Genomic DNA, 11,996 nt, shown 5'->3' on the forward strand with positions numbered 1-11,996 from the left:
TTGCCCCTAAATGTGATTTCTGATGGTATAATTCTGGTTTCTATTCCCCTAGCAGCACTTACTTGTTAATATGCCAGATATCAAGGAGCAGGGATCCCTGAAAACATGTTTATTAACGTATTAAACTCAGCGTCAGAACCCAGGGTCAACTCGGCTGGTCAGCTGCGCCCAGGTTGCTATGTGAGGCCACGGACCATGGGCTGGGTGCCCCCGAGAATAGAAGCATCACGGGCTTTGTCTAATAACCACCCTCTGAAGGCATGTAAAATGCCTGTGTAAGACCCACAGGGAAGCACCAGCTCCTCGTGTCCTGTGACCTTCCTGGTTAAGCTGAGTCCCCTGGCATGGGAGGCACCCAGGGCCTGGGGCTCACAGGCTGCTGGGAGGCCCGCGTTCCTTGCGTCGGGTCACATCAGTGGATGGAGACGTGCCCTGGGGTCAGTGGTCAGAACAGCCGTCCAAACGGCCAGGAACCACCCCCAGATGATGGCCTGGGCTTTGGAGGCTCAGCATAGGAGGAAGCTCCCTGGCATCTTTGTCTCCTGACTGAAACGGAAAAGCCAACTTTCAAATACAAGAGCAAAACAAAACGAAACCCCAAATTCCTTTACTTTATGGGCTTCCCAGGCGGCTCAGCGGTAAAGACTCCACGTGACAATGCAGGAGACGTGGCTTTGATCCCTGGGTTGGGAGGGTTCCCTGGAGGGGGAAATGGCAGCCTACCCCAGTGTTCGTACCTGGGAAACCCCATGGACAGAGGAGCCTACAGTCCATGGGGTCGCAAAGAGTCGGCTGTGATTGACCACACACGCATTTCTCTACTGCACAGAGCCAGTGCCTGCTGTTTTCTGCTTTTCCCAAGAACCTAAGGATTGCACAGGAAAGGAAACTGCTTCGGGAGGGGCGCAGGGTTATGTAACTTGCCCATGGCCACTCAGCCGGCCCAGGGGTACCCGGCTGGCAGCTGCCTTTTCTCACGTGCCCAGAGGCCCCCCCAGTCTCCCTCCTGTCCCCTCCAGGTCTCCAGGCTTACACATATCTAAGCAACTGAAAAATGTGGTTTCTCTCCCTCTAAGCAGGGCCTGGTCTGGCTCAGCTGTGGGGTCCCCTCCATCACCAAATGCTAAAGACAGTGGGACTCCAGGTTTCTCTTGGGGGCCACTGGGGACCACTCTGCTGGGTCCTATGAATTGCTAAGGCCCAGGTTTCTAGAACCCCTCTCACTGGTCTGGAGCAGGCCAGTGACAAACTTCTGAGATGGTCTGAGCACGGACTCCCTCCAGGGATTCTGAAGCAGGTCTTGGTGCGGGCCATGCCCTGAGCTGCTGCCAGCCGGCACCACAAGCCCTAGGAACCCAGGAGACGCGGTGCTGGCCGGCGCTCAGGCTGGGGCATAGCCTCCCTCAAACACCTGCAGCCTCCATCATGTCTTTCACGTAGATTGATGCAGAGAAACGCACAGAGAACCAGCAGTGACTGAAAGTGATCTGGACCTTTCCCTTCAGGCCTGCAGCTGAAATGAATAATGGAATTTTTTTTTCCCATCATACTGGATGCTTTAGACATTGAAGTTTTATGAAATCTCGCTGTCCTGTCTTAAAAAGTTCCAATTCTATAAGCAAGCAGGCCTGAGTGAGCTCTTGAAACAATTGGAAAGGAGCGCTGAGGTCAAAGGAACGTAAAATACAAAGGCCACACATATGTAAACTATCCGTGGACCAGGTCTTCCCACTCGGCTCTTTTAACACATATTTACTCAGAGAGCAGAGGACCTGTGGGAGGGACCCCATCCAAGTGCTCGCTTTGAGAGCAGACTGCCAACCTCATCTACCTGCGTGAACCTCCACCTCCTTTAAAGATGGAGAAGGGCCCCGAAGACCATTTCTCTATCACAGCCTCTGAAAGAGCAGGCATCCCAGGCCAATAAAGCTTCATGCGGCTGAGCCTGGTCTCAGGGTGTGCTAGCTGGTGTGGGGCCAACTCGCTGCTTTTACATCTGGTTTAAGGGACCATATGGCTGGTGCTTAGCGTAGAATGTCCTGGATGCTTATGTGGAAGGAGCTCTGAGGTCTCAGAAACATGGGAATCTACTTGCAAAGCCCGTTAGGGAAAGATTGATTTGTTTTCTCCTCTCCTAATCCATTTCATTGCCAAATAGCTCGAAATGTAATTTTGGTAGAGGATAGTAACTTTCTTTCCTCGGTTTCAATTTGGTAGACACAAAATACCGAATGGCTTCCCAGGTGGCACAGGGGTGAAAGAATTTGCCTGCCAAAGTGGGAGCCCCAAGAGTTATGGGTTCGACCCCTGGGTTGGGAAGATCCCCTGGAGAAGGGAGTGGCTACCTACTCCAGTATTTTTGCCTGGGAAGTCCCGTGGACAGAGGAGCCTGCTGGGCTACAGTCCATGGGGTCACAAAGAGTCAGACATGACTGATTTTACCCACCTCGGGCCCTATACCCAGATGAAGGATACAGGGACTGTAGATCAGAGAAACAGCCCTGGGATAAAGCTTCTCTGGAAAGAGTGGTCACTGCCACTCTGAGGGTCGTCTCCCCTCTGCTCCGTGGAGAGCCACTGGCTGGGGGCAGGGTGGAGGGGGGACGGCTGCTGCTCCCCTGCCCCCCCACCCCCACCCTCCGCAGGAGTCTGGGGCTCCTGGCGCCAGAGGCAGAATCCTTGGAAAGAGGGAAGGGATTTCGGCCTGGGGTCCAGGAGTCCGTTGCCCAGAGCTCTGGACTGATGGGCAGTCGGAGCCGGCCTGGGGTGGACTGACAGAAGGTCATAAGCTAAGGAGGATCAGGGGCGGGAGGCTTTGGCACAGAGCCCTCAGCTCAGGGCGCTGGTCCGGGGAGTGGTCCTGAGGAAGCCGTGACCTGCCAGTCACTGAACTGGGCACATGCAGGGATCTCTCCATCAGAATCTCAAGTGTCCTGACCAAGTGATCGCCCGTGTGTCAGTGTATATGCACACATGCAAGTAGAAATGTGCATTATGTATTCCCATCCCGTATCACGGCATATATTATGTCGTTGTTGTTCAGTCGCCAAGGTGAATTAGACCCTTTGCCACCCCATGGACTGCAGCACGCCAGGCTTCCCTGTCCATCACCATCTCCTGCAGTTTGCCCAAGTTCATGTCCATTGAGTCGGTGATGCCATCCAACCATCTCATCCTCTGTTGCTCCCTTCTCCTTCTGCCTTCAGTCTTACCCAGCATCACCTCAGGTCTTGTGAGATCTTAGTTCCCTGACCAGGTATTGAACCCTCGCCCCTTGGAATGGAAGTGCAGAATCTTAACCACTGGAAAGCGAAAGTGAAAGTCGCTCAGTTGTGTCTGACTCTTTGCAACCCCATGGACTGTAGTCCACCAGGTTCCTCTGTCCATGGAATTCTCCAGGCCAGAATACTAGAGTGGGCAGCCGTTCCCTTCTCCAGGGGATCTTCCCAACCCAGAGTCTGAAACCATTTCTCCCACATTACAGGCAGATTCTTTACCAGCTGAGCTACCAAGGAAGCCCCTTAACCACTGGACCATCAGGGAAGTCTGGCATATTCTGTAGATAGATAGCAAATATAGAATGCATGGGTTCACCCAGGGAAGGATATGTGGATTGTTTCCGGTATTTAGTTTTTATAAATAAAGCTTCTATGAACACTTGTGTCCAGAGTTTAGGGTGGACAAATATCCTCATTCCTCTGGGATACATGGTCAGCACCATGATTGCTGGTCATATAACTAGATGCTTAGATTTTTAAGGAGCTGCCAAACTATTTTCCGGAGAATTTGTCCCATTTGTATTTCCCAGAGGAGTGTATTAAAAATCCTTTATAAGATCTAGTATGGTCAGAATTTTTTATTTTATTTGTTTTAAGATGTGCAGTAGTATCTCAGTGTGGTTTTAGTACACGTTTCCCTAACATGTGAAGGTGTTGCAAGTATTTTAATCTGCCTACTTGCCATCACCGACGTGATAGACATGAGTATGAGTAAACTCCAGGAGTTGATGATGGACAGGGAGGCCTGGCGTGTTGCAGTCCATGGAGTTGAAAAGAGTCGGACACGACTGAGTGACTGAACTGGCTTGCCATCTATTTATCCTCTTTGCTGAAGGATCTGTCTTTTCTCCATTTTCTACTTGAATTAGTTGCACTTTTATGCTGAAGATTATTTAAGTCTTTATTGAATATGTTACAATATTGCTTCTGTTGTATTTTTTTGTTTTTGTTTTTTTTGGGGGGCGGGGTTTGGTCACAAGGCATGTGGAATCTTAGCCCCTGACCGGGGATCAAGCCTGCACCCCTCGCGTGGGATGGCGGAGTCTCAACCCCTGGACTACCAGGGAAGTCCCTACTGTCAAATTTTGAGAAGTGCTTGTGAGTCCCTTGTCAAATATGTGTTGTAAATATATCCAATATATCCTCCCAGTCTGTATCTTGATGTTTCATTCTCTTATCAAGGTCTTTTGTGGAGCCAAAGTTGTAAGTTTTGATGAAGTCTAATTTATAAAAACTTTCATTGTGGATCATGGCTTATGGTAATATCTAAACAACTTTTTGCTGGCTACCTTTGGCTAGAGGAAACAAGATTTTCTTAGGTTTTAAAACCAGTATCAGCTGTTGTTTGGGGACTGCAAGCCTTTTTAGTGCCTCACTCAGGATATGCAGGCAGCAAAAGGGAAATTCCAGCACTCACCATGAAGCTGTTTTCTGAGGACCTGGTTGCCTAATCAGCTGTGTTTCTTTTGCTTCCATCCAGAGCCATACGATTATTTTATATATAATGTCTGTGTTTTTCAGCTGTACTTAGTGGGGGTGAGGGTGTTAGGAAGATGTCTGTCTATTCCATTTTGTCTGGAACCAGAGTTGGTTTATAACATTTTGATTCTGCTGTTTCATCCACATATTCTTTATTTTGGCAATACTTTAAAAAAAAATTTCATGTTCTTGACCATGCCATACAACATGTGGGATCTTAGTTCCCCAACCAGGAATCTAACACATGTCCCTTGCCTTAGAAGCCCAGAGTCTTAACCACTGGATTGTCCAGGAAGTCTCAATAGTTTGGAAATACTTTGATAACATTTTAAGAATGCTAATATTTGAAGCAGAATTATATTAGTACTGAGTTTTTGTGGAGAAAGTATTTTCTGGAGCAAATCTGATTACATTTCTTTAAAATTAAGATAGAAACACTTGAAGCAATAAGCTTCCATATAGCAAGTTGGTCAAGGAAGTATTTGAGCAAAATTATTTTCATCAATTCTCTTCCAAGTAAATTTTGCAGTCAAGCTTTGATTCACAGACCCGTTTTCTTTTGTCAACATATTCTTAAAATTAATTTTAGTGTTTGCTACTGTATACTTTTTATTGCAATCTTCATAACTTCCAATTCTGATACTTTCTAGATCATTTTTACAGATGTAGGTCTGCCAAGAAATTTTGATTCTTTTGACAATTTGACCATATGCGTTTTAACCACTGTCACTTTTATTTTGTGCTTATTTGTTTCTGCCATAAGACTCATTACAAATAGAATGAAGTGTCAGTCTCTCATCTTTATTTGTTAGTTGATTCTTGAGGAAAAAATATTTCCCCCAGATAGGGGTGACCTAGGTCTGAGTGTGGGGCCAGCTGTGAGGGTGAGTGGCCTCCTGGGTGAGGAAGGAGGAGGAGGTAGGGATGGGTTTGGTCTCTAAGTCAGTGGGGAAGGGGCCAGAGGGGTGGTGGTGGTGGAGTGGGAGGAGGCGCACCTTTCTCTGAGCAGGTGAACCTCGGGTGCTGGCAGGAAGCTGGTGCCTTTGACGACATGGGGAAACCCATAGTTTCAGGGTCACTTCCTCAACCCCCAGCTTTCTCTCCCACAGCGTCTCCAGCGAGGTGCTCACGTGCCTTCACGTTGCAGAGGTACGTCCCTTCCTGCAGCACGGCACTGTCCTATGGCCTGCCACTCCGGGGGGGTCCCTCCAAGTCCTTATTATCCAGACTATGCCTTCACCCAGGCAGGTCAGCTTTAATGGCGGCCTGGGGACTTCTCTGCACTCAGAAAACCTCTCACTCTAATCAGGAGGGGGAGTCTCTATGCACGCGTGATGTTGCCCACAGACATTTCCCTGGCAGAGCCGCTGAGATGGTCAGCAGAGCTGCCCAGCCGGGTCGTCAGAGGAGGGTTCGTCTGCCACGTGCTCACTGGGGAGAAGCCGCCTCCCAGGGCGGCTAGTGCCGAGGAAGAGGAGCTGCCCTGCAGAACAAGGACACAGCCAACACACATGAGCTTCCTGCGGGCCACTGGCGCGGAACCGTGATCGAACCATCTCTGCCAGCCTGGCCAAAAGAGGCAGGCGGTTTCAAAGGCCAGAGCTCCCTGGAAGAAGTGCTCTCTCTTGCTTGTGTGCTTTTTCCTGGCACCGTGGATGAGCTGCCTGAAACAGGAGAAGGCAAGGCCAGGTGTGAAGAGACAGACCCAGCAAACTCTCCTCAAGCTGCCTCTGTGAGCTGAGTCACGGTGGAAGCAGCCAAGGTTCCTCGGCTCCAGGAATGGGGGAAGCTTGCTGAGGGCGAACACTTCTGGGGCCCGCACAGCAACGCATGGCTTTCCTGCCCTTTGGTGGAAAGGAAAATGGAGGCGACCCCCTGGGCTCCTCTGATGAGGCGGGAGAAGCAGGGTTAGGGTCCCGGTGTCGGCAGAGGCCCAGGAACCGCTTCTGGGATGGTCTGCCACCCAGCGTGGGAGGGTCTAGAGTGGAGACAGAAGCCGTAAGGGGATGAGAACCCTTGGGTTCAGCCCCTGGTGCTAAAGTGCACAGTTGTGGGCCTCACACATGTTTCCTTAACCTCCACTTCCTTATCTGAAAAATGGGAATAATAACCCCTGCCTTCCTTCCCAGAGTTATGAGAATCAAATGAGAAAATATAGGCAGCTGTAAAAATATAAAGCCGTCGTATTTGCATTCACCAATTCCTTAAGGAAATGGGGCCAGAGTTGAGGGGCAGGCCAGACCCTCTTCCACAGAGAACTTTACAATCCAGTCCTAAGACCATAATGTGTCTCAAACATTATGAATTTAGGAAATGCCTTTTCAATCTGGTGAAGAAAATAAGAAGGCTCCAGTGATGGCAAAAGCTGAGGCCACAGCCGCAGAGCCGGCGACAGCTTTCGGTTGAAAAACAAACCACCCGAGCGCTTCCCACTGAGACCCTGACGTGGAAACAGCCAGCGCAGGAGAGATGATAAATGCCTCTGGGGTTTCCCAGCCTGGGGGAGTTGGCCTTGCTAGGGCTCATAAAAGCCTCCTTAACCTGGAGAAGGAAGCCTGGGCTTGTCTGCGTTTCCCACAAGAGCCCTCTGGCCCCACCTCCCTGCTCACTGGTGTGAACTCACGACCACAGCGGAAGACTTCCCAGGAAAAGAAACACTGGGGGCCTCCATGACTGGCGGTCCTGCAGGACGACCCTTGTCCACCGGGGCTCCTGGTGGAGCTGGAGCCCTGCCTGCCAGCAGCGCGGGCCTGGGAGAGAGACAGGACGCCATCGGTCACACCCTCACCCCGGGAGGGGAAGTTGTTGGTCCGGGTCGCCTCTTGCCTTGGCAGCATCCTTGTTAGCTTGGGGCTCATTGAAGGTGCGCACTTACCTTTTTCCCTACTACTCCATTTAAATGAAGAAGGTCGGCGGCTTGCTGCCAGATTCTACGGGAACGTTCTCGGCCACGTTTAATAACAGGAAGATCAACTTTGACCCTGATGACTTCATGAGTGTTTCTTACAAATGAAGTTCCAGGGTCCAGATATGGCCTCCTTCCTGCTGTGAATGTTCATTAGCAACCTGTCAGGGAGCTGGAAGTCGTTTCTCAGGGAGCGGCTGGGATGTCTTGGCGTCTGTCCCTGTGGCAGCCCAGAAGCGCCTCTGGGTGGGGGCTGGGGAGGACGGCCCCGAGCTATGGGTCTGCGGTGCCCGCCTCCCTCCCAAGCTCCATCACTGCCCGTGAGGACCTAGCCAGGCTCTGCCTCTCCACGGCTGCCCCCGCCACCCTGTTTGTGGCAGGGATGGAAGTGGGGATAAAAACAGCAAGCTCAGAAATCGACTTCCTTTAGCATTCTATTGTCTTTGCCCCAGATATCTTCCTGGGAATTTTGCTCAAAATCATTTCATCCTGTATTTAAAAAAGAAAAAAGAAAGAAAGAAACAAGATAAAACAACCCCTCTCCCAAAAAACTTCAGACTCAACTGACTGCTCCTGGCAGACTTGGGTATTTTAATTCAGTACTGAAAGGAGGGGTCTGCATTCTAAATCGATGTGGAGTGGGATATACTTATAAATCAGATTTAAAATGTGGCTGCTTTGTTCCCAGATATGAATGAACTACTTAAAACTCAAGACAATCAGAAAGAAACACCAATGAGCTTAAGGCATTTGCTGTTTGCTCTGGCACGACAGAGTATGAAAAGTGAAAGTGCAAGTGAAAGTGCAAGTCTTGGAATCCCATGGACTACACAGTCCATGGAATTCTCCAGGCCAGAATACTGGAGCGGGTAGCCTTTCCCTTCTCCAGTGGATCTTCCCAACCCAGGAATCAAACCGGGGTCTCCCGCTTTGTAGGCAGATTCTTTACCAACTGAGCTATTGGTATACAGATACCTTAAACGTGGACAGGTGCTGTGGTCAGCGTTGGGCATCTGGACAGTTTAGGGCTTTTTGCTTTTTTCTGAATCCTGCAGCTTTGCCTCTCCCTAGCTTTCCAGCTGGCTCAGTGGTAAAGACCCCACCTGCCAATGCAGGAGACGCAGGAGACCTGGGTTCAATCCCTGGGTTGGGAAGATCCCCTGGAGGAGGGCCTGGCAGCCCACTCCAGTGTTCTTGCTGGGAAATCCCATGAAGAGAGGAACCTGGAGGGCTACAGTCCATGGGGTCGCAGAGAGTCAGCCTCTACTGAGCACGCATGCACACTCCTCCTGCCTCTCCCTGAGCTCCCATTTCCTTGCCTCTCCCCAACGCATTGAAATTTTAAATTAGAATTTTAAAAACTGTTCACGGAGAGTTGGCTTTTCTTGTGCAAACCATCGTCCTGTTGGTTTTTGTTGAAATTTTGGGTGCACTTGATTGTAAGTAGAGATGCACAAAGGCCACCCAGACGTTCCCACCCCTACTGGGGGCCAAGGGTCTCTAAGGCAACATTTCCCAGCCCGGGTCTCCCCCTCCTCCTGGAGAATAGGCAGATGGGCTGGAACCTGCTCCATCATCTCCTCTAAGAGGGAGCCCCGTCCATCATCCTCTTCTACTTTTATCCCTTCAACTAGACGAGCCTTGACCTTGTACTTCCTCCCTAGCCTGGAGGGCAGGCTTACAGATTTTCCTTTTAAGTTTGACTTAGTATTTCTCTACCTTAAAAACTGAGCACACATTCACATCTTCAGATGGAACAGCAATCCACTGTTTGCCAGGTTCTTCCCACCAGCCAGAAAGGGCCAAGGTTCAAGTTAAACTCCACAGGCTTCCCCTAGTAATGACTTTGGATACCTGAGACCTGAGTAGATGCTTTTTTTTTTCTTCTCAAATTGAGAGGATGCTGACCAGAGGTAGACACGGAGCAGAACCAGAGGCTCAGGATGGAATGCCTCAACACGGGTGCTAACTTTGTGGCTCATTGCTATCGGACTTCTCTGAACCTCTGTCTCCTCATCTGGGAAGTGGAGTAGTCAGACTCCCTCTCAAGCTAGTTACAAGGACCAAGAAGTCCTCCTATCTGCTTGCTACCTCTTGCTACTCCTTCGCAGTATTTTGAAATACATGAAACAACCTTAAGACAAACAAAAAACGTGCTGATAATGATTTCTGATGATGAAACTAACAGGGGCAAGCACAACAGGCTCCCTCCAAGGTCCAAAGAAGGAGCTCACGAAAAAAGCTTCCTACAGACCAGGTAGCCTCAAACCTCATCTCCTTGGGAAGCTTAGCTTGTGAACTACAGGAGAAGACCCCATACCAATCAGCCGTTTACTGGAACTTCCACGATTCCGTTTCATAGCTACATCATCTGCCCTAGAGCCCTGGGGAGTAGTCAGCCCAAAGCTCTCCTTTATAGAGATGCAGACGCTGATGCTCAGAGTGGGCGTGGCTGACCCAAGGGCATGCGCTAGTTGGTTGCAGAGGCAGGAGCTAGTCAGAGCTCCATCATCTCCTGAGGATCACCCAGACGTAGCCCACACTGCCATGACAAGGCTGGGCATGGGGCACCCTGAAGGACATGATACAAGGACAGGGGTGTGGTCCTGGCTAAGGCACAGGTCCCTTCGCCAGATGGGAGGCAGAATGAAGCCTCAGTCCTTGTCCTCCCAGACTCCTTTGTCCTCACTGTCACCTTCTCTGGACTGCCCAAACCTCCAGCCTTCCCGCCTCCTACCTGGCTTTAAGGACTCTTTCAGTTTTGTTCAGAACATCCTCTGTTCACCGACTGGGAATAAGTCTGAGAATTCCAAGGGAGTGGTTGCCACGGCAACAACAACCTCATGGAAGGTTTCAGAACTTTTGCCTCCTACTCCTGGTACTGCAGAAATTCAGAAAGCATAAGGCATAAAGACGAGTGCTAATTATCTGACCTGAATTTGCTGGGGTGGGCAGAAGAAAGACAAGTGCACAGCAGTCTGGCAGACACTCCTCATCGGCACTCGTCCAAATCACTTTCTGGAAGGGAATCACTGTCAGATTATTACCGTTTTCTATTAGAGGTGGCACCAGGGATCAACAGAGGATCATTTGTCTTGTGCCGTGCGAGGCTCACCCTCGCGCCTTGGAGGGGGCAGAGCTGTTTTCTGGGACTGCTTTTTGGTCAGCCTGGCAGGTATGATGGGCACATGGATTAGGAGGTCTCTGTGCCTGCGAGGTTGGGGGAGGGACAGAGTAGCCCACGAGCATCCTTAGCATTGAGGCAGAATCCCGAGCACGTGGACTCAGATGCCTGAGAGCCAAAGCCAGCCAGGCAGGTAGACATTGTGCCGTGAGGCTAAGGGTTGTCTCTGGTGATGGAACCCAGACAGGAGGGGGCTCGACTCCATTCTGGGAGTACATGGACCTGGGGAGACAGAGGACAGGCAGTCAGGCCCTCTGCTTGCTCCCCGTAGTGGACACGACTCTGGGCATGGTTTTCCATATGGTCTGTCTGGTGGCATCTCACTGGTCTTGAGAGGGTCCATCTGCCAGGCTGTGCTCAGGTAGCTGAAGTCTGCTACAAAGCAAGGCTAGGAGGTACCACATCACTCTGTTCTCACTCCCCATCTATCTCAGGGTCCTCTTCCTGCTTTCTCTCTGCACTGGAATTTCACATTTCAGTAGGACCTTGGCCATCAAGCCCTGTCTCAGCTGCTGTCTAGGGCTTTTGTGCCAAGACAAGACCTTCCCCTGTGCCAGGAGCTGTTGTGAGCACTGGGGTAAATAAATACATCAACTGGGATTCCCTGGTGCCCAGTGGTAAAGAATCTGCCTGCCAATGCAGAAGACATGGGCTTAATCCCTGGGTCAGGACGACACCCTGGAGAAGGAAATGGCAACCCTTTCCAGTATTCTTGCCTGGGAAATCCCATGGACAGAGGAGACTGGCGGGCTACAGTCCATGGGGTTGCAAAGAGTTGGACATGACGCGGTAACTAACAGCAACAAATATGTCAGCAGGAAAGGAAGTCCTGTGATCCCATGAAGTGGACATCTTTGAGGGCCGGCAACAGACCTTCTGAAGTGATGCAAGCTGGAACTTATTACAGCTCCCGCACAGTGATGGCTGGTTTTAAAAGGCTGGAGAAGAATTAAGAGAGGGTCAGGTTTCTAGTATTTTGACAGCAATTTTCAGCATCAGGGATAGGGTGATGCGGGAGATGATAGGTGAGGCTTTTTAACTGCATTCCACCCGGGAGAAGGCTGTGTGCCTCAGGGGCGCCCGGAGAACATCACCAGGGCTACTCCCCATCCCACCAAATAGGCTGAATAGGTAAGAGGTTTGAGCTAAG

The 11,996-nt window shown here is 50.5% G+C and overlaps 1 protein-coding gene across 1 annotated transcript; it reads right to left on the bottom strand.

Moving 5' to 3' along the window:
* Positions 1-6,412: 6,412 nt before the first annotated feature.
* Positions 6,413-10,911, bottom strand: LOC122446133. Its single transcript, XM_043475970.1, has 4 exons — positions 10,778-10,911; positions 7,633-7,759; positions 7,381-7,507; positions 6,413-6,735 (listed from the first exon to the last, which is right to left on the bottom strand). The coding sequence occupies exons 1-4, from the start codon at positions 10,909-10,911 to the stop codon at positions 6,500-6,502; spliced, it is 624 nt and encodes a 207-aa protein (XP_043331905.1). The 3' UTR covers positions 6,413-6,499.
* Between the last annotated feature and the right edge of the window lie 1,085 nt (positions 10,912-11,996).

This window comes from Cervus canadensis, chromosome 8 (assembly GCF_019320065.1).
Source record: "Cervus canadensis isolate Bull #8, Minnesota chromosome 8, ASM1932006v1, whole genome shotgun sequence".
Lineage (NCBI taxonomy): Eukaryota > Metazoa > Chordata > Mammalia > Artiodactyla > Cervidae > Cervus > Cervus canadensis.

Bases quoted from the DNA above. Each gene is read 5' to 3' on its own strand.
- LOC122446133 (XM_043475970.1), bottom strand. From the start codon at position 10,911: ATGCTCGTGGGCTACTCTGTCCCTCCCCCAACCTCGCAGGCACAGAGA. The intron at 7,760-10,777 runs GTGAGCCTCGCA...TTCATTTGTAAG, and splicing joins GCCCCCTCCAAGGCGCGAGG to AAACACTCATGAAGTCATCA. The intron at 7,508-7,632 runs GTAAGTGCGCAC...TCTCTCTCCCAG, and splicing joins ATGGAGTAGTAGGGAAAAAG to GCCCGCGCTGCTGGCAGGCA.